General features: G+C 48.6%; 8 protein-coding genes across 8 annotated transcripts; 5 read left to right on the forward strand and 3 right to left on the reverse strand.

Annotated features, from left to right (window-relative positions):
• Positions 1–306: 306 nt before the first annotated feature.
• Positions 307–1,632, forward strand: BKA55DRAFT_501519 (uncharacterized protein; the record flags this gene model as incomplete). The annotated part of the gene is made up of 1 exon (XM_046186842.1): positions 307–1,632. The coding sequence occupies one exon, from the start codon at positions 307–309 to the stop codon at positions 1,630–1,632; it is 1,326 nt and encodes a 441-aa protein (XP_046054848.1).
• A 947-nt stretch (positions 1,633–2,579) lies between these two features.
• BKA55DRAFT_499677 (NUDIX hydrolase domain-like protein) lies at positions 2,580–3,849 on the forward strand (the record flags this gene model as incomplete). The annotated part of the gene is made up of 3 exons (XM_046186673.1): positions 2,580–2,783; positions 2,913–3,129; positions 3,182–3,849. 3 exons carry the CDS (start codon positions 2,580–2,582, stop codon positions 3,847–3,849), a joined length of 1,089 nt encoding a protein of 362 aa, XP_046054849.1.
• Positions 3,850–4,053: 204 nt separating this feature from the next.
• Positions 4,054–4,831, reverse strand: BKA55DRAFT_500859 (Ctr copper transporter family-domain-containing protein; the record flags this gene model as incomplete). The annotated part of the gene is made up of 4 exons (XM_046186779.1): positions 4,054–4,171; positions 4,227–4,314; positions 4,505–4,688; positions 4,739–4,831. The coding sequence occupies 4 exons, from the start codon at positions 4,829–4,831 to the stop codon at positions 4,054–4,056; spliced, it is 483 nt and encodes a 160-aa protein (XP_046054850.1).
• Positions 4,832–5,196: 365 nt separating this feature from the next.
• On the forward strand, positions 5,197–6,352 carry BKA55DRAFT_554140 (3-hydroxyanthranilic acid dioxygenase). Its single transcript, XM_046191575.1, has 3 exons — positions 5,197–5,557; positions 5,637–5,712; positions 5,778–6,352. The coding sequence occupies exons 1-3, from the start codon at positions 5,526–5,528 to the stop codon at positions 6,210–6,212; spliced, it is 543 nt and encodes a 180-aa protein (XP_046054851.1). The 5' UTR covers positions 5,197–5,525; the 3' UTR covers positions 6,213–6,352.
• A 1-nt stretch (position 6,353) lies between these two features.
• BKA55DRAFT_670928 (uncharacterized protein) lies at positions 6,354–7,443 on the reverse strand. The gene is made up of 3 exons (XM_046197961.1): positions 7,129–7,443; positions 6,863–7,074; positions 6,354–6,810 (listed from the first exon to the last, which is right to left on the reverse strand). Exons 1-3 carry the CDS (start codon positions 7,224–7,226, stop codon positions 6,383–6,385), a joined length of 738 nt encoding a protein of 245 aa, XP_046054852.1. The 5' UTR covers positions 7,227–7,443; the 3' UTR covers positions 6,354–6,382.
• An 813-nt stretch (positions 7,444–8,256) lies between these two features.
• Positions 8,257–11,431, reverse strand: BKA55DRAFT_554145 (WD40-repeat-containing domain protein). Its single transcript, XM_046191576.1, has 2 exons — positions 11,345–11,431; positions 8,257–11,293 (listed from the first exon to the last, which is right to left on the reverse strand). The coding sequence occupies exons 1-2, from the start codon at positions 11,359–11,361 to the stop codon at positions 8,428–8,430; spliced, it is 2,883 nt and encodes a 960-aa protein (XP_046054853.1). The 5' UTR covers positions 11,362–11,431; the 3' UTR covers positions 8,257–8,427.
• A 213-nt stretch (positions 11,432–11,644) lies between these two features.
• On the forward strand, positions 11,645–14,053 carry BKA55DRAFT_499905 (Arp2/3 complex, 34 kd subunit p34-Arc-domain-containing protein; the record flags this gene model as incomplete). Its single annotated transcript, XM_046186698.1, has 8 exons — positions 11,645–11,706; positions 11,753–12,006; positions 12,060–12,482; positions 12,533–12,682; positions 12,733–12,800; positions 12,884–12,891; positions 13,166–13,601; positions 13,637–14,053. 8 exons carry the CDS (start codon positions 11,645–11,647, stop codon positions 14,051–14,053), a joined length of 1,818 nt encoding a protein of 605 aa, XP_046054854.1.
• A 3,038-nt stretch (positions 14,054–17,091) lies between these two features.
• On the forward strand, positions 17,092–20,519 carry BKA55DRAFT_499403 (cortical protein marker for cell polarity-domain-containing protein; the record flags this gene model as incomplete). Its single annotated transcript, XM_046186651.1, has 2 exons — positions 17,092–20,230; positions 20,284–20,519. 2 exons carry the CDS (start codon positions 17,092–17,094, stop codon positions 20,517–20,519), a joined length of 3,375 nt encoding a protein of 1,124 aa, XP_046054855.1.
• Between the last annotated feature and the right edge of the window lie 199 nt (positions 20,520–20,718).

The following is a 20,718-nucleotide window of genomic DNA, read 5'->3' on the forward strand; positions in this document are numbered from 1 at the left end:
AATTCAACAATACAGTCATTTCAACGGTATCGACCTCTCGAGGTGATATCAAAAGGATAGGCAGTTCTTTTGGAGGGAGATCAGCTCGAAGTTTGCAGTACCTGTCCAAGAACAAAGGGAACCGTGCGCTTTCAAGGTTAGATCGGGATCCAGCTCCTGTCGTTCGCGAGACCGCCATTGGCAGCCCAGGGTTGCAAGCCGACAAGTCCTGCATGCAGGGCCCTGACCCTGCGATATCCTGACGCGGCCGACTTACACAGCAAACGTTAAGGCCGGGCCATCGACAAGTACGGACAGTCAACCAAGATGACAAGTTGCACACGCCCAGTGAGCAGTATCGAACTCGTACTGCCACCTCAAAACGCATACCTTTACCGTAATAGGCCTTTGCCCCTACCTCCAACGACACTCTCCAGGACTTCATCAAAAGCGAAACCACCAAGATTCAGTGCTTTTCCGCAGACATTGGGCCCAGGAAATGATCCCAAAGCGTTACCTCAACAACCCCCTGTGATTGTTCCCAAGGCTTTAACAAGACAAAGGGCATCGCGTATGAGTATATCGGGCACTACTTCACTCCGTGAACGAAGGTCATCTCAGAAGATTCAACAAATTACAGGCCACGACGTCGGACCTGGTATTGATTGGACATCCGCTGTATCTCGACCTCAATATTCACCTTCCATTTCACCCAAATCAATGCGAGACGACTCGTCGAGTGGTTACGGCATCTCGTTAGATGAACCCATATTTGATGATGAGCCTACACCACTCGCAGACTATCAGCCAAGATCTTCTGACAGCAGCATGCCTCCCCTCGAGCCAGATTGTGATAGCGTGTTGAGCAACCACAGCTATACATCTCCGGATTCACCTAAAGCCCAAAGAGGATCTATTTCACTACATGTGGCTAAGACAAGGCGCTTCAGTAGTGCAACATCAACAATGGCAGCATTAGAACCAGTTCCCACCCTAGAAGACCCATTCGATGAAGACGTTAATTGGCAAGCCGGGTCATGCTACAACTACTTCAGCGACCTCGAGACAGCGGATGAGTATCATCGCATTGCCACCAGATTAGCCAACAACGACAAACGGCAGTCCATATCCGGTGCTTCTTCTCTTACACGATCCCGCACCTCACTCAGTCGACGTCTCAGTGTCGGAGCAAGATCCCTGTTTACACGAAGGAAAGACTCGGCTTTGTCCGCGAGCTCTAGCCGAGCATCTCTAACGGCCGCCAGCTATCCCACAAAGGGGCCATATTCACCTTCAATACCTCCTTCTTCAGAAACTGCGAGTGTTATTTCTCCACCGCGTAGTACGTTCGAGATCGATGACGAAGACGAGCTGTATGCAGACGATGGCAGTATGAGGGAGGTCGTCAAGGATTTCTTTGCGCGGAGAAGTGAGGAACGCAACTCGATGGAGCTGGGAGTGCCTCGTTCTGTACCACAGTTTTCAGAGAAGTCACCAGAACACAAGTCTTTGTCAAGGACAGGAGTGCAGGTCAAGGACTTGATCTCAAATGCGCGTGATGGGGCGAGGTTAATTCAAGCAAGAGGTGAGAGGAGAAGAACTCAGCTCAGAACTCAGATCAAGATGATTCCAGAGGAGGAGGTTGGACGTTGAGTGATAATTATCAAGAAGACATGGCACTGCCTGAATGAGGTCTTGCTTGGTGTTGCATTTGAGCGTGGCGTGTCATATTAAACAAGATTCCCCCAAAATGTTATTCGATTAATTCAACCGCTTATTAGACTCGAACTAGATCTGAGAGCAAAGTGATATCGACATAAAAGATGATCTGCAAGGTCAAAGTGATTCGGTGGCAGACCCTGGCTATTCTTTACCACTTCCCTACCTTGACGGCTCAGAAGAGATCATATAAAATACTTATTCAACATGCCTATATATAACAACAATCATAAAAACCAAGGCTAAGCTTATACCTAGTTTTCATTAGAATAGTCTTGAGGTTTATAGTTAGAACCCCAAGTCATACGTAGTATATGATATTAATCCACAACCTACGTTGATGATGATAGGTTTAATTAATCATTTTAAGCTTATGGCAATATTTTGATATGTGACGCTGAAGTCGAGCAAGCTGAGTTAATCTTCAATCGTATGTCGAGAACAATAGATGGACTATTGGGGATTTCCCTCTCTTTCTCGTCGCTTCTCACCTATAGTCTACCCACCCTGAGATAGCATAACCTTACCTGGCTGTTACCACTACTCAGATGTTTTTTTCTTTCCCTTATAGCCTATCAATCCTAACGAGTACCGTAATACGCCTTGTCTCTGTCTTCCAGTCCCATCGACTTATTGGTTCTCTTCCGAGCCCCGCCCCCGCAGATTCAGATCCATTGAGATCCGGAGCCGGAGCGGCTTCCTGACCGAGGCAACTTTTAGTTTACTTATCCCTTCCATCCCAAGGCTCAACCTTTAGACTAACAACTGTTTGACCCAAAAAAATACATTCGTATAACAAAACATCACCTAGGGAACAGGTTCAGTGATTGAGCTTGTCCTCTCTGGGCGGTTAGAGTTTCGGCCCTCGTTGATCACCCATCATGATCTACGATACAGGGGCCTCTATCAATAACGAGACCTCAACTGAGACACGGACTGAAAGCCACAGCATCACCGACGCTGACGTCGTTGAGGCGCTACAGAAGGGTATCCGCGAAGCTACCAGGGAGGAGCTGATTAACCACGGAGAGGCGTCGCTGTATTATGACTCTCTGACCATGTCGCCCTTGAACGCTATGTCCGCTGTGAGTTGAGTTGTTCACCTGTGCTTTGCTTGTCATCCGCATATCTCACATCTTGCTGCTTCAATGCGTCTCTTGAGCGATTCTTCACATACATACTGCCGATTGCTGACCAACATCATATCTCGCAAGGCCGCTATTGCTCGTTTCCGTGCATACAAGCCTCCTCCATTTCCACTATGGGATCGTCTACCCGTTCGAAGACGGGCTGCTGTCTTGATACTGCTGTATGCTGACCGTCGCGGCGATTTACGCGTGGTTATTACCATGCGCGCTGCAAGTCTAAGGAACTTTTCTGGTCATGCTGCCTTTCCTGGGGGCAAGGCAGATGATCTTGAAGAGACACCATGTAAGGCGTTGTTCTCAAGTGCCATTGCTCCTATATTAATTTCGTTACAAAGTCCAAATCGCCCGCCGAGAAGCTTGGGAAGAAATTGGACTTCCCATGGATGATAGCAAACTTCCTAAACCCTTCCGTGTCGAGCATCTTTGCTATCTACCCCCTTCTTTAGCTCGGACACACCTCGTCGTGAGACCATGCGTTGCATTCCTCCACGCGGACCAGCGGACAGCAGGAGAACCCGCACCGACTGTTGAAGAAACCATGATTCCTAGACTTGACGCGCGCGAAGTCGCCGCCGTCTTCAGTGCGCCCTTTTACAATTTCCTTCAGGCGCAAGATCTCCCTCCCGCCCCTGGCGAGACGCTGCCTGAAGGACAATGGTACGATGGCTTCTGGAATCACTGGAAAGACCACCCCTGGCGGGTACACAACTTTTACGTCCCAGTCAACAACCAAAGCATCTCGAAGCCACGGCGAGATAGCGAGCAAAGCCGTTTGGGTGATAAGCTAGAAGAAGAGGAACCAGATGGGAGATTCAAGGTCTGGGGAATGACGGCGCGCATATTGGTGGACGCAGCGAGAATTGCATATGCACAGGAGCCTGGATTTGAGCATAACGACAGTTTTGGTGATGAAGAGATCATTGCCCACGCGGATAGCTTGGGGGACCTGGGGGAGAAAATTCCAGAGAAGCGAGCTGAGCCTGGCGATGCGTCAAAGATGTAGAGGTTTGAATGCATAGAAATAGAACCAAGATTGATGAACGTTAGGTCTGAGATTGCCAAGAGATTTAGAGAGGCAGAGAGTGTTGAGCATTTATACTGGTGGATCATGATGGAAACTATCAAGCTTTAGGTTTCTATTTGCAATAATTTAGACTTCGAGACTGGTTTGGCTTCGTCATGGCCCTTTCACAAACGTCCAACCCCTCTAATGACAGGCGTTATCCTTGGTAGCAGAAGTTCGCTTTCCAAAGAATAGATATCCAAGAAACGCGCCAAGAGAAACAGCAATCATAACCCAGCCGTTGTATGTCATGAAAATGAGCCTTGTTTTGTTAGAATTGTACGCTGTTAACAATCACGGTACACCCGGGTACTTACATGAGCATGAATGCATAAAAGTTCTGTAGACCATACAAAACAGCCTTGATGAGGTGGGCACGCTGATCGGCTTGTCCCTGGGATTGTCCTGAAAGGATGGGAGTCGACTCAGTAACGGGAACATCAAGACCTCACGGGAAGACTTAGCAGGGCAATTTCCCCCAAAGAGTAACACAGACAAGGCAAGGAGATACAGAGCAACATTCTGGTTTTGTTCTTGGGGTTCCTCAGAGAGGAAATGTGTTTATGCGGTCGGGGGGGGAGGAGGAGGAGCTTACTGGGTGTGGCTCGGACGCGATTATCGAGGGCTTCTTCGTAGCGTCGCGAGAGGGAACGGAGAGCTTCGTAGCCGACGGCGAGGAGAATTACAGCGACGAGAGAGAAGAAGAGAGAGGCTGTCGAGCGAACGTGCCATTGGCGGAAGACGATGCAGAGATTGGTGGTGTCCCAAGTGAATAGCATCTACGACCATCAGTATTTGTATATATAGATAGGAGGAGATGGCATCATACGTTCATGCTGCAAATGTCCTTCATGCCTCCTCCGTGGCCATGGTCCATATCTCCGTGGTCCATTCCGCTGTGGCTCATGCCGCTGTGATCCATGTGTGCGTGATCCATTATCGTGTTATCGTAATTCTTGTTCGTTTGTTCGTTTGATCGTTATGAGTTGTTGGATTTGAGTCGGGAACTTTTCCAAGGCGTAGTGTATTGATATAGAGCTGCTGGAATTAATGAAACCAGCTCAAACGTGCGCAGGGTCAGGCGGACCCCTTCAGATGGTGGTTAGAGGTCGGTCGATAGCGATAGCAAGGGAGTGATGCTGGATGGGTGGGTGGAATGACGCGACATTCGAGGTACTTGGTTTGACACAGTAAAATGTGTGGTGACCAAAGTACAGTGTCTCAGGTCGGTATCACAGAGGGAAGGGTCGTCCCGACGGGCCCTTTCGTCCTCTATACCAACGACTAACAAGTATCAAATGCCGCGGAACTGCGGGGAGCGCTACCACGGCTATTCCATCATTTATTCATGATTATCAGAGTATATAAAATACTTCTCTTCTATTATCCTGAGTATCTTTTTGGAAAGTCGCGTTTTATGTTATTGGTTGAAGTCAGTCTCTCCCGTGACATCCGCAACTACTTACAAATTATCCACAGTTGACTCCCCTCACTCTTATCAATCTTCGACTTCAATTATACCTTAACATTTATATGCCTCTACTGTCCACTATTGGTTTCTCACCTTTACTTATAACTCTACCTGTGTACTCGGATATACGAGTAGCCATCTCATTATGCTTGGGCCACCAGTCAACCTTCCAAAGTGGTGAGTAAACTCTGACTCTATACAATTCGAAACAGAATATGGAGCAGACTCACTAATTGACCCATTATGAGTACAACAGGCTTGAACAAAACTCTCATCTCCTGCAGCCCCCTATCAACAACTACTGTGTTTACAATGAAGACTTTAGTGTCATGGTAACTCACGCTTTACTAATACTCTTATACTTCACGTGGAGAACATAGCTAACATTTGTCATTAGATCGTTGGTGGTCCAAATGCCCGCACTGACTACCATATCAATCAGACTCCCGAATGGTTCTACCAATACAAAGGTGCAATGATGCTCAAAGTCGTCGACGAGGGTGAATTCCGTGACATCATCATCCGTGAAGGTGATATGTTCCTCCTACCGGGAAACACACCACACAACCCCGTCCGCTTCGCGAACACAGTTGGAGTCGTCCTAGAGCAACGTCGTCCTAAGGATTCACTCGATCGCATGCGCTGGTACTGCGCTGACTGTGGTGAGATTGTTCACGAGGCTGCGTTCCATTGCACCGACCTTGGCACTCAAATTAAAGCGGCGGTTCAGGACTTTAAGAGCAGTGAGGACAAGAGGACTTGCTCCAAGTGTGGTACTTTGGCTGATGCAGCACCGAAGCCGGGCACTATCCAGGATCCCAATCTGGGGTGATCCATCAAAATGTAGCAAAAGGTTGTATTAAAAGGTCAAAGGGGTGGCGTTTGGGTATGAAATGTGGTGATGTAGTAGTAGTTGCGGGAAAATGCCTCTCATAGCTTGGTATTCTACAGACTCATATCGAAAGTTTTTACTATACAACTCACTTAAACTAGTTCATCTTTTTAAGTCTCAGCAAAGCTATACGAGCTAGGCGATTCCTCCACGGGAATCTCAATGGCACCCTCCTCCAGCTCCTTTCCATCAAATCTCACACCCGCGCGAACAACATCACCCGGTACAGCAGGACCAACACCGGCAGGTGTTCCAGTAAGGACAATATCTCCGGGGTGGAGAGTCATAACCTTGGAGATGTCGCTCAAGATACGAGGAATCTGGTAGATCATGAGGTTGGTTGAGCCCTGTTGCTTGGTCTCACCATTAAGCTGGAGGAAGAGCTCAACATTGTGAGGGTCCTCAATGGCAGTCTTGGGGATGATGTTGCTCAGAGGCAGGAAAGTATCGAAACCTTTGGCGATGTCCCACGGGAGTCCCTTCTTCTTGGCCTCGTTCTGGGCGTTGCGGGCGGTGAAGTCAATGGCGATAGCGTAAGCTAGAGATGGTTAGCCTTTCATGATTCGTGACAATCCCGCAGCTTGACGCACCTTTGATAGCATCAAGAGCTCCCTGTGTATCAGAGGCTTGAAGATCTCGGGTGAGCTTTCCAATAACCAGAGCCAACTCAACCTCATAGTGCATGTCAATGCCCTTGGGCCTCAGGACGGGGCCCTCGCCTGGTAGGACAATGGAAGACGTAGGCTTCAGGAAGAAGAAGGGCTGCTTGGGTTTGGTGTTGTTCAGCTCAGCAATATGCTCCCTGAGAGATAGTTATCAGTTTATGTCATAGTGGTTGAGTTATAGGTGAACATACGCAAAGTTGCGGCCGATGCAGACAACCTTGCCGGCTTGCTTGAGGGTAGACGTAGCTTGAGGGGCCATAGTAGCCATTGTGCGTCTCAGAGCGAACATGATGGATGATGAATGATGGTTCCAAGAAGAGTTTTGTCAGTGGTAACACTCATTCACTGGCTCAATGGTGAAATAGTTGTATGCTTAAGCAAGCGGTTTCGGAACTGCTCCCCCGATGGAGAAGCTTCGGTCGGAGATGAGTCCCGGTAGTCAAGTCGCGGGGTATCTTTGGACGTAGTCAATACTTCAATTCCGATCTACCCTGCGCCGACTTCGCAATATTATCCAAAGAAGCCATGATTCTATAGTTTCTCCTTCATCGGTTTACTTTCCGATCATACAGTATCTTGGACTATTTCTGGTCTAGCTCAATCGCGTAAACAAAATCATCACCGTACTTTCATGCCTCCTACAGAGTCTTCCTTTACATATTCAAGAGACAATTATCACAATCAAGTCTGAACAACTAGCATGAAACCTTGTACATAATATGAACTCTATCTCACGATATAAATTCGGCTTCTCTTCTATTACCTGCTGGCAAACAACATTCTGCCTGCTATGATTCGATCGCTCTCAAACGGCGACTCTTGGGGTTTACTTAGCAAGGTTCAAGTTAAGACATCACACCTATTGTGGATGCTATCAAGAACGAGGACTCTCAACATCTCATATATTATAATTCATAATACCTTAGTCTTCCTCCTTAACTCCCTTCGCCTCCTCTTCCAGCGACGTTTCAATTGCGTGTTGCAACTCTTGCCCCCCTCTCTCTCCCTATTTATCTGCTCTTCTATTTCCTCTGCCTCCGCGTAATACTCTTGCCAATATATCCCATCATCATACCACTCGCTTTTCTTGTCTGGGGCTTGCCCGGTCTGGTGAATGTGCCAGGAACTATATGCCTGGCTACAATGCTTCGATAGTCTTCGCAGTAGCTGCGCATATATACCTTGAGAAGAATCATCGGGTTGTTCATAGAAACCCACAAGTTACCATGATTAATTCCAGTCAGCCAGGTTATTCACGACTATGCAGGTCTTCTGCAGAAAAGGTTTTGGGTAATAGGATCGTCCACATGAAGACTTGGGGCAAACACGGTCAGGATAGTCTTCGTGATCGAATCATGGTTTGATCTCATTATACGGCCTTCTTGGTAGGTGTTCTAGACAAATGGTGTTATCAATTTTTTGTAATAACGGGGATATAATACTACCAAATCTATGCTTTTGCCCTTATGTACATATAGTCAGCTATCCAATTAAGCAACGTGAACAAACGCTCTCTTCTTAGCATTCCTCTCATCGTTCTCCTCCTCCCAGTTCTCATCCACATAGTCCTTGATGCTTTTATCACGAATCTGCATGCCCACAACCTTGAGAGCAGCAATGTTAACTCCCATCTCATCCTTCTGGCGCTTGAGCGAAGCGCGGAGATTCACGCGGATGCCGTCAAGCATAGCCTTCATGGTGCGGCTGGCAACAATCTGCTTATGGTGCGTTTTCAGCATGAAGAAAAGAATGCGACATGTTAAGGGCATGTTCATGGATCGCATCGCGAAGATGTTAAGGAAAGTGAAGAGGATGGGCACAGAGGCGAAGGGGAGCACCAGCAGTGCATCGTGCAGCGCCGAGGCCTTGATCTTTTGTAAAACAGAGAGGACATATGCCTCGGCGGTGATGTTTCCGAGGGCAAGGAAGACGGGGTTGCGTTGAGGGGGCTGGGCATGAGGGTTTGTGAGTTTGGCTTCCTCGTACTCCCTGAGTAGGTTGAGATCGGCCATGCCCATCTCGAGAGCTTCCGCTATCCTCTCACCAGCCATAAGAGTCTCTGTGGTCTGCTTGCTCGCCGCAGCAACCTCATTATTCTCATCTTGAGCGTCAGGGTCTCGCTCCAGTGATGTTGTAAGAGTGCTCTCGTATAATTCCTCAATCTCCTTCTCGCGCTCTTCCTCGAGGAAAATCTGCTCCTCTGTTTCATCCCAGACTCGGATGCTCTTATCATGGCCGGCACTAACCAAGAGGTTGCCGCTGCGGGCAACGGCAATAGCCCACACTTCGCCATGGTGACCGTCCAGTCTCTGGATCTGCTCGAATTTATCACCATCCCAATATCGGATTGTGCGATCCTTGCTGCTGCTGAAGAAATGGTGGCCGTTGCCATCGTTGTTGTGAGGTACGAAGGCGACCTGAAGGATACTGTCCTGGTGTCCGAAGAGAGCTTTGTGGCAGTCACCAAAATCGAGACCCCATATTCTGATGTTCTTGTCGGCTGAACTTGTGATGATCAACTTGCTGTCAAATGAGATATCCATGCTAAGAACAGGAAGTTTGTGACCGTAAAGATTAAGGTAGAGTTTGAGGGAGTCAACGAAGAACACCTTGACCGTGTTATCGAGGAGAGCAACAGCAATAAGTCGGGCATCTGGTGAAAACTTGAGGCTCAGAATATCGTCAGAAACTTTGAGTGTTCTTGACTGTTGCAGCTTAAGCTTTGGTGTTGTTCTTCTTGTACCGAGCACTTCCTCTTGTACGATCTTGAAATCCCAGAACTTGGCTGTCTTGTCAGCACTGCCTGAGACGACGGACTGGCCATCAGGGTGGACGTTGAGAGACCAGATGGCACCCTCGTGAGCATCGACACTGTCAAGCAATGCAGCCGAAGCCACATCAAAGAGCTGCAGTTCACCACTCTTGGTGCCAACCACAACGACTTTGTCTCCTGGGAGGAAAGAACAGCAAAGCGCATAGCCGCACTCGAATGTCCGAATGCAGTTCTGTGTCTTGATGTTCCAGATTTTCAAGTTACCGTTCGATGCAGAGGCCAGCATCTTATCATCCGAGCTCAGTGACAGCGCCCTGATATCTGTTCGGTGACCGGGGAGTTCGACGGATAGCGCTCTCGTATAATCTGGGACATCTTCCTTCTTTGACTTTTCGCTCTTCTCCTTAGATGGTAGGCTGTAATACTCGAGCAGGTTGTTTGTTGTTCCTACCAGCAGGTGAAGATCCTTTTGTCCGCTAGGGACGGCCCAGTCAACAGAGCGCACCTTGCCTCCTGTTCGCACAATGACATACTGAACAAAGACGTCGCTGATGTCGGCCTTTGAAACATCCACTGGCTCCTCTGCATTAGTTTCCTCCTCAGCGAACTTCCCATCCTTCGCCTTCTCTCGACGTCTTCTTCGCTTACGAGCCAGTGCCTTTTTTATTTCGGCCTCGGACCGTATCCTCCACACATCAACACCCTTTTCTGAGCCATGAACTGCAAAGTAATCCTTCTTTGGGTGGAAGACAACTTCAGTTGTCCTATCCTTGCTCTGTCGATGTAATGTACCACGATCCCGAAGATATTGGGCTGCAGGAGGTGTATCAACTTGACGGGCGCTTAACGCAAGACCATCGGCATCCAACGACCAAACTTTGATCTCACCGTCATTTCCGGCTGTGACACATCCACTGTAGTCTGGCGCCAAACCGAGAGCCCAGCACTCACCGTTGGTCTGCGATATGTGTGTTTCTATGCAGTGCCTTGACGAGAGGTCCCATAACTTGATGAGCGAGTCTTTGCCAGTCGTCAATAGGAAACCATCGTGTGTTCCTTCGCCATCGAGTACCATGGCGTGCGCACCATCTTCATCCTGGACCTGAGGTTCTGGCTCAACAAAATGAAGGCCAGTCACCTGATCCTTGTGTCCTCGTAGCTTAAATTGGCCGACTTCCGTGACAAGATCCCAGATGATGATATCGGTGTCTTTAGAGCCGCTGGCAAGTCTGACACCAGACTTGTCGAAAACGAGTTTTGTGATTGCTGACTTATGACCGTTGAAGTTGAGGATGACGGAGGAAATTTTGCTGTCCCATAATCGAATACTACCATCCTCGTATCCCACAGCGAAAACGTCCTTATCGGATTTGCTTTGCGCAATCGCAGTCACGGGTACCGTGCATCTTTCGTCTCTCCAGCGGTTTGTTATCTCGCCCTTCTTGATATCCCAGCAGAGAACCTCTTCATTCGCTGCGACGATCGCCTGTCCCGCGCCGGTTCCTGTTCGGTCTTTCGAGGACCATACTATGTTCGAGGTCGGCGAGGCGACGACGCCAAAGGACTTGCCATGCTCGTATTTCCTGTTGAAAAGTTAGTTATATTGAGTCGCTAAGCATTTCTCATTAACTTACAGGTACGACTTCACCATTTTTGAGATGTTGCGACCAGAATTGGCCCTTCTTCAATTTTGTCTTTGACAAAAGATCCTAGAATCTTTCCTCTATCCCACGTACCGGAACTTAGAGGGAAATTTTCTTATCGATAAGGACATTATCCACTAGTTCCACTTTGGAGCTCTTTGTCACGTGTCTGCCGGGAGCTTGAGGCTCACCACGTAAGCCCCACTACCCAGGCGTCACCTACTGTAGCATACCACCTAAGCTCCGAGTAACGACGATAGTAAGGGGAGAGTATATCAATCGACCAACAAGATGCTTCTGCTAGACTACCAAAATGTGCTTATTCAGTCGGTTCTGACGGAGCGTTTCTCAGGGTAAGGTCATGCATATACAATTATCTCCAAAAGCAAGAGCTCACAGGTTGTACGTCAGAGCCCCTCCCGCCTCCATTGACCAGACGGTCAGCGACTTTGATGGCGTTACCTTCCATATCTCGACACCCGAGTCTAAGACCCAGATCCTTCTTTCAATCCAAATACGATGCTTCCCCGACCTTGTCAAGTATGGAGCTGAGGAAGTTCTCCAGCGAGAGTATGGCGACTACATGACATCGGTTGAGCCGGGCTTCGACTTCTCTGTTCTTGTGGATTTGGACAACCTCCCAGAATCAAAGGGTACAGCGATATAATCTCCACGACCAAGGCTGACAATGCTGACTATTGACCAGAGGAACGCAATGAGCTAGCACTCAAATTCGCTCTCCTGAAGCGCAACGCGATGGCCGCGCCATTCGAGCAAGCGTACAAGGAGCATTACGCATTGAAGGAGGAGGCATCCAAGTTTACTTCCGAAGAAGCTCCTCAGGGTGTTCGAGAGGGAGGCGAAGTTAAGGCAATTCACTACCGAGAGGAGGAGGCCATCTATGTTAAGGCCAGCCACGACCGAGTTACCGTCATCTTTAGCACCGTCTTTCGCGAAGAAACCGATCGAGTATTTGGAAAGGTGTTCATTCAAGAATTCGTCGACGCTCGAAGGAGAGCGATTCAAAATGCCCCCCAGGTCTTGTTCAGGAACGACGCCCCCCTCGAGCTACAGGGTGTCCCGGGGGTCCAAGACACTGGATCTGGAGATATCGGTTATGTGACTTTCGGTGAGTTTTACCAGCTAATACCGCCAACATCATAACTAATTGAGCCGCAGTCCTCTTCCCTCGGCACCTAACTCCTCAGCGCATGACTGAAGTCATCTCTCACATTCAGACCTTCCGTGACTACTTCCATTACCATATTAAGGCTTCAAAAGCCTATATTCACTCGCGTATGCGAAAGCGAACTGCTGACTTCCTCCAAGGTAAATCATTTCCACTGCATCGGCGCATTTGGATAACTAACAGTGTTCAGTGCTGCGCCGTGCTCGGCCCGAGAACGAGGAGAAGGAGAGAAAGACTGCCAGCGGCAGAACTTTCAAGGTGCAAGGAAACTAAAACATTGCACACATAGTGGTGCCTGCTCTGACGTTGTTCAAGAATCCAGTTAGATGTTGAGCCTATAGATAGGGCGGTTAGTTGCGGGTAGTTGATAGTGAGCGAACGATGCTGTTAAAACCACGATTTGATTTCCCCAACCAAGAACAATAAATAAATCCAAAGCTGGGCAGAATATGAGTCGTCTACAGATTGAGAAACATTGCCAAGTTCCACATATTGGCACCTAATTGACGTGTTACTTGGCTTAGGCACCACCCAATTAGCGGTGGGTAGTCGAACTTCAAGGGTCCGTTAGATCGTGAGCAAGATCGCGCCGACACATGCCGACCTTTTTGATACACCATCAGCAAAGACGGCCCTGGGGTCGCCACGACAATGATATGGCCGTTCGGATCGCGGGACGCCGACAAGGAGAAGGAACAGAAACTTAAAGAAGAGGCGAAACGGCAGCATGTGTCATGGATCGACTCGATAAACCGCATTCGATCAGCACCTTTTGATGCGGCTAGAGAATGGGCGCCCGTTGTACTGTTCCCGCTCGCAGGCATGGCAGCTCTACAAATCTACGCAAATTATCTTCGCCGAATACCCGGATCAGCATATGTGCGCCCGAATTTCTTTCGTAACCGAAGCATCTTTGGCCGAGTTACCAGCGTTGGCGATGGTGATAACTTCCACCTCTTCCACACACCCGGCGGTCGACTTTTGGGTTGGGGCTGGTTGAGAAAAGTCCCCGAAGCTCGCAAAGAGTTGAAAGACCGAACAGCATGTTTCCGATCCAAGGTCGCCCTATCTTCATACTGACAAAGCTTTGGCAGATTTCGATTCGTATTGCTGGCGTTGATGCCCCAGAATGTGCCCACTTCGGACGGCCAGCGCAACCGTTCTCGGCCGAAGCTCTCGCCTGGCTACGAAACTACATCAACAAACACAACGTCCGCGCATACGTCTACAGGCGAGACCAGTACGATCGAATCGTCGCAACTGTGTATACGCGGCGGTGGCTGTTTCGCAAGGACGTGGGTCTCGAGATGATAAAGGCCGGCATGGCAACGACGTACGAAGCTAAGCAAGGGGCTGAGTTTGGTGGACGGCAAAAGATCTACGAAAAGGCTGAGGCGAAGGCGAAGCAGAAACGAAAGGGGATGTGGTCTGGCAAGTCTAAGGATTTCGAGAGCCCAAGAGCTTACAAGACGAAATGGGCTGGCTTTGACCAAGAAAAAACCGGCACTTGAAGATGCCGAGTATGAAACATGATAATTCTAAAACGATGGTTCGATTCGGTTTGCGTAGCATTTTAGACATATACAAGCATGGATGAAGAATGAAGCAAGGTTTGAAATCAATTCTATGAGGTATTGGCATGCCAAATTTGTTATATCGATGCCTGCTTTTATTATTTTTGGCAATATAAGCTCATCATGCAGTCAGAAGACTCGGTTAGGCTGGTTAAGCTGAGCAGAGTGTGGGATCAGCGGGATATATAATTAGCTTCCATTGCCCTAGAAACATGCATTTACTTAACAATGCATTGAAAGACACCAGCATCGACCTTGAACGCATCAGTGACGTTGAGTAGTTCTGAGTCAATCGTTGTCTGACACGTTGGCGGGCATTGACTTACCCGGTGCCAGAGGCGGTTCCTGCAAAGAAAACGAAGTTGTGTTTTAAGCAAGGGGCATGATCCAGAGTGGTTTCATCTGATCAATAACTTTATGTTGGTGTTGCAAAAAGTGATCCATATGAGACAGAAGTAAGAAAACACAACTGCCACTGCTTCCGATTGTGTATCCGTAGCTCATCATCTGTTTGTACACTTCCTTACCTATATCTCGTATAACAGGAGTGGGTAAAGCCACTTAGATTGATCCATCAACATAAGGTACTCAGCCCCGCGATGGTATATTCCCAAGCTTTAAGTCAAGGCTGTAGCTCTATCAAAATGTTGGGAACATGCGTTTAAGATAGTTCCATCATCCTCAAGAATTACTCACTTATTGATACAATACGCAAAGCACTCCCTTATTCAAAGGCAAGACGAGGAATAATGCTCGACAAGGTATGGTGTCAGATGCCACACCCAAGAATCCTTGCCTTGTTACCAGCCTCCTGAGTTCAGCGCGACTAGGAGTAAAAAGTAAATGGAGCAGCAACAACGCTGCCTACCGCCTCTTAGTGCTAGAGTTTATTATGTACCTAAACAGTCTTCTAGACCATTGCTAGCATCTTGCAAGTCATGGCTTGACAAGGGTTAGTACTTCAACGGTCAGAAGTCGAGATCAGGAGTTGAAGACCAAAGGTTAGCAAATGATGTAGATAATGCAGCAGCAAACTCTTCATGTAAGCCCCCTGCAGAAACAAGAATATCTCGTATTGAACAGCATCCGCCTGTGGTATTTCTGAGATCCATTGTAATGGATTGGATGGAAATGAATTCCATGTGCGTCCATGGCAGTTTCCAGCAGGCTTGCGGCGCCAGAAACAGAAGCTCCACTTATCCCCTGGAAGCCAAGGCGAACCTAAACGTGCAACTCTTCCCTCTCTCCTAATTCTCACCTCATCCTCCACGAGAATTCTTAGCATTAGAGCTTTTGTGAGAAGAGGGGATACTTATCTTTGCATTGCTTTGCCTTGCAAACTGTCACTCGTTAAACACTGTTTCTTCTTCTTTCCATTGTTTGTATTTTCCAGCGCAGCCACTGTGTTATTCCTAATACACCGCTCAGCCGACTCTAGAATCAACATAACGGTTGAATACTTCAACCGACACTACGGTATTCGCACTCATTAATACCGCTTCCTTTTCTTATCTCGATTTGCTACCGCCCTTTCGACAAGCTGCAGTAATCCGGTATCACCCAACCATCTTGTGTGGCCTAATTTTGCATTTCAGCCGTTGTTGACCCAGAGACACGATATCTGGTTTCTCATTCTTCCCAACACGCCGCTCAAATACCTGACCGAAGAACACGGACGCGTACAGAACTGACGAGGCACGCAATTAAAGAGGCATCCCGTCACCCCACATTTCCGAAGCTGTAGGACTTGCGAGAAATTCGCTGTTCAACAAAGAACTGCAAAGTCAATTGATCATCACCGGTGACGAGATCACTTGATACGAGGACGAAGCTCGCCGATAATTAAACTCTGGGTATCTCCTCTCGAGTTCATTGGTTCCTGAATCAGTACGGTGGCGCTCTCTACTACCCGTGGCTGTGATACGTACCACAGTTGCACACCTTGAAACCGCTTGGTATGTCTCTTTTCTCCTACTTCTTGAGTACAACATATGATACTGAATTGCTCTGGTTGTGCAATTTATTTTTATATGACTCTTTGCCCACTCTTCGTTCCCATCACTCTATCTATTACGACGCTGTTATTTCGGTTGCTGCTTTGTTGTTTGCCGTCATCCCACCCGACACCCATGCAAGCCAGGTGCTTCAGGTACCGCATTGCAGTGAAAATAGTAGACTAACCGCGTTAGGCTAGTGGCTAGATCCTCGAAATTCAATGCACGTTGAGAGAACGGGCATCGCCATCGCTAGCAATTTCCCGCATACGTGCTGCAGTAGCATTGCCTGTCGCTCAACTTGAATCTTTCAAACCCCGACTTTCCACCTCGATTACATACTTTCGACTCTTCTTCTTCTGACAATATCGACCACGACGAACTCTCCGACTACAGCGAGCCTAATTTCTCTCATTTTCGGGTTTTTAGTAAGACGACATCTTCCAGTTGGCGCCTCGATTCGCATCACTCCCGCTCTCGACCGTTTGAAAACGCGATTCTTCGCCCCTTGATATGGCCCACACTTAATCCTGAGATGCATGCACGAATAAATTCAATTCCGACGACCACGGCATTTGACTTCCCTGAACAGGGACACAATACGGATTCGGTGGCCAGACAGACGATTTCGATATACGGCGACGATTTATAGTTATGCGATTGCCTTTTCAACGGCGTAGCCTATCGGCACGCCAAAGCCACAGCCTAGGTCCCGTTCTGGGTCCCAGCCTGGCGGCTTTAGCAGCTCTGGCGCCTTCTCTCACACATGCCATAACATTCAATCCTGTGCCGTCGCCAAATCTAGACTTCTCTAACCTGGGCAGGATCGGCATAGTTGGAGATTATGATGGAATTTCACTTTATGAATACGAGGGACAAAGAGAGAGCACTCGCAGCTCTAACGGTAGCGAGTCACTTCTGGCACAAATGCCCAACGGCGCTTTCGCTTCGATATTATCCACCGATGCGTCGATTAGAGCCATGTGCTCGTTCCAGCTCAGTAACGGAGAAATGCAAGGAGTGGTAATTGGCGGTAATTTCACGAGCCTGGACGGGACACAGTCAAAGGCAGTTGCTCTTTTCAACCCAAACACGACCGAGATCACCCCTTTGGACGGAATTGAGGGCGAGGTCAACGCTCTATATTGCGACCAGGAACGAGACACGGTCTATGTGGGTGGCAATTTCAAGGGCGCTAACTCTACCAATGCCATTGCCTGGGTTGGTACGGATGGATGGACAAACTTACCGTTTGCTGGCTTCAATGGCCCTGTGAAGGCCATCACAAAAGCTTCTAACGGGCACATAATTTTTGGTGGTACTTTTACAGGCCTTGGAAACTCGAGCACACCCAACGAATCTTCAAGCCAGGTCATCAATCTATCGACAGCTAACATTACGGACGAGAATGGATCTTCTGGCACTGATCCCAAGGACATCGTATGCCCTGGTTCTTCGGCGACTCCTTGGTTATTGCAAGACGATACGCCAGGATACTGGGAAGCAGATTTCTCTTTTGGGTTTGCGCCTACCAAGCTCAGACTTCGGAACACACGTCAGGATGGTCGTGGCACCAAGACCTTCCGCTTCCTCGCGTATCCTATCAATGGAATCATGAACTTGACCTACGTCGATCCCGAGAGCGGTAACAACGTAACCTGTACTAGCGAGTGCCCACTCAGCGACGGCGACGATTATCAGGATTTCACATTTGTCAACCGTGTCGGCATGAATAAGTTTCGCATTGCTATTTCCGATTGGTATGGCAGTGGAGGTGGTCTGGAGAGTATCGAGCTGTTCCAGAGCGACATCTATGCCTATGCTATTTCTGACTTCAACGAACCCAAATGTGGCGGAGTTAAGAACCCAGCTTCGGCTACCCACACCGGGCCTTGGAAGGTTTCTCCCTCGCTGGAGAGCAGTTCCGAGTATCTGACTGCTGAGCTCAACGGTGACTATGACCCCGAAAAAATATCTGTTACATTTTTCCCCAATATCATCGAATCTGGAAACTACTCTGTCAACATCTATACCCCAGGCTGTCAAGCTGATGATAGCTGCGCAACTCGAGGCCGTGTTAATATTACTGGAGTCATGTCAGGTGACAATGATAAGGATACTAATTTTACATCGACTTTATATCAAACAAACGACTTTGATAAGTACGATCAGATTTATTTCGGATACATTGAGAAGAGCTCGGGTTCGTTCACGCCCTCTGTCACCCTCCGCCCACTTGCAGGACAAGATGTCGACACCCTTACCATTGTCGCTCAGAGGGTTGAATTCACCCTTACCAACTCTACTGGCGGCCTCAACGGTCTCTTCGACTTCGATCCTGAGCAAGCAGTAGTCAACGCCTCAAGTATTGTGAACTCCCCTATCAATAAACTTGGCGCAAGTTTTGACAGGGCCTCGGGTGTAAGCGTTTTGGTCACGGATAGCAATACTACCTACGTTGGCGGCAACTTCACCTCCAAGGATCACGACAACATCCTCGCTATTATCGAAAATGACGATGTGAAGGAGCCTGGTGGTGGCCTGAATGGCGAGGTCTTCGCCATGTATCTCAACGCCACACAGCTCTATGTCGGTGGTGACTTTTCTAACACTGACAGCGGACCTGTGACTGGCCTGGATAATGTTGCAGTATATGACACCAATGAAGACAAATGGAGTGCTTTAGGAGCTGGCCTTGACGGTCCTGTGACGCATGCTGTGCCACTGATGCTCAACATAACTGCCGATACCCCTGAACTCGTTATCGCTTTCACAGGAGAGTTTTCTTCATGCAACTCCTTTGGCAACTATGATGCCATATCTGTGGATGGTTTTGCCATATGGGTAGCTTCTGAGAGCAACTGGTTGCAAAACATCAACGGCAATTACCCTGCTTTTGATGGTTCACTCACATCCGCTGTCCTAGACATTCCCATGGATGGCGGGTCTCTGTACGCTGGAGCTCTTTCGTCCGCACAACTCGGTACAAACGGCGCTGCGACCCTCTCAGACGATGGCCTTGGTCAGTTCCCTCTCAAGATCCGAGCTGCTACTCCATCGTCAAACTCATCTGCACTGAGCCGTCGAGATGTTACTTCCTTCAACAAAAACACCACGGGCGTTGTGACCGGTATATTTTACGACGAAAACGATTACAACATCACCATCCTAGCTGGCCATTTTACGACCGAGTCGACAAAGGGTGATAAGGTACAAAACATTGTCCTTCTCGAGGATGACAATGTCGCTGGACTTGGTTCTGACATTTCAAATGGTTCTACATTTGTCGCCCTCGCTGTGCGGAATGGCATTTTGTTCGCAGGTGGTGATATCAGTGGCACCATAGACGGGACAGACATCCGTGGCCTTGTTTCATATGATCTGGAGTCAAAATCGTTCAATTCGCAGCCGGCCTCCGTATCGGGGGCCAACAGCACCGTCGCGGCTATTGCTGTCCGTCCTGGAGACTCTGGTGACGTTTATGTTGGCGGCTCGTTCGACACTGCGGGTGCGTTGGACTGCCCTGGTCTCTGCACCTACAATGTCAACTCTGGCCAGTGGAACCGTCCGGGCAGCGAGCTTGAGGGTACCGTTTATAGCCTCTTGTGGTTGAGCAAGAACCAGTTGGTTGTTGGTGGTGATCTCCGCGGTAACGGATCTGACCAGCGCTTCCTTGCCAGCTGGGACGCCAACTCAGAGTCATGGTCAAATTTCCCTGGGTCTGAAGACATTCCAGGACCTGTTGCGGTCATCTCGCCTGGATCAATCGATTACGACCAGCTCTGGGTTGCTGGTACTTCGCTCAAGGATGATAGCGTCTTCGTAATGAAGTATGATGGTGATAAGTGGCATACTGCCGGACCTTCCCTCTCTTCAGACACGATCATACGCGGCTTGCAGGTCTTTCCGGTGACTGAGGATCACGAAGCTGCCGATTTGTTGGACAAGAATCAGGTATTGATGTTGACAGGCTCCATCGACATCACTGACTTCGGAGTTGCCTCAGCAGCTCTCTTCAACGGCACAACATACCAACCATATGCGATGACAATCAAGGCGGGCGATGGTCCAGGCACTATTGCTGGCATCTTTACCCAGCGTGACAGTTTCTTCAAAGAAGGTAAGTTTATCACTGATCTTGTGGCCAACGAACCGTACTAACCCCAAGTTAAGAAAAGCATATGGCTCTGGGCTTTGTGGTTCTTATCGGACTTGCTATCGCACTTGGTCTAATGCTACTCCTCGTCCTTTGTGGCATCATTCTCGATCGCATTCGCAAGAAGCGGGAGGGCTACGTCCCTGCACCTACGTCCATGTATGACCGGGGCAGTGGAATGCGACACATCCCACCTCACGAGCTCCTCGAGTCTCTTGGTCACGGGCGAGGTGGTGCACCACCACGTGTCTAAGAAAAGGAGAAAAAGAAAAGAAAAAAAAAAGATTCCCGATTTCTGGGGAATGTCGTCATTTTAGCAAGCTGCATACGTGTCTGATTTGATACCTTTGGCGTTCTGGAAAGGTGTATGGGATTATTTTCGGACCAGGGAAGTCCATTGCTATTTTCGAACATGGAGACCCAATACTGAGATCCCAGCATGAGCATATGGG

This window comes from Fusarium redolens (genome assembly GCF_020744475.1).
Source record: "Fusarium redolens strain MPI-CAGE-AT-0023 chromosome Unknown BKA55scaffold_2, whole genome shotgun sequence".
NCBI lineage: Eukaryota > Fungi > Ascomycota > Sordariomycetes > Hypocreales > Nectriaceae > Fusarium > Fusarium redolens.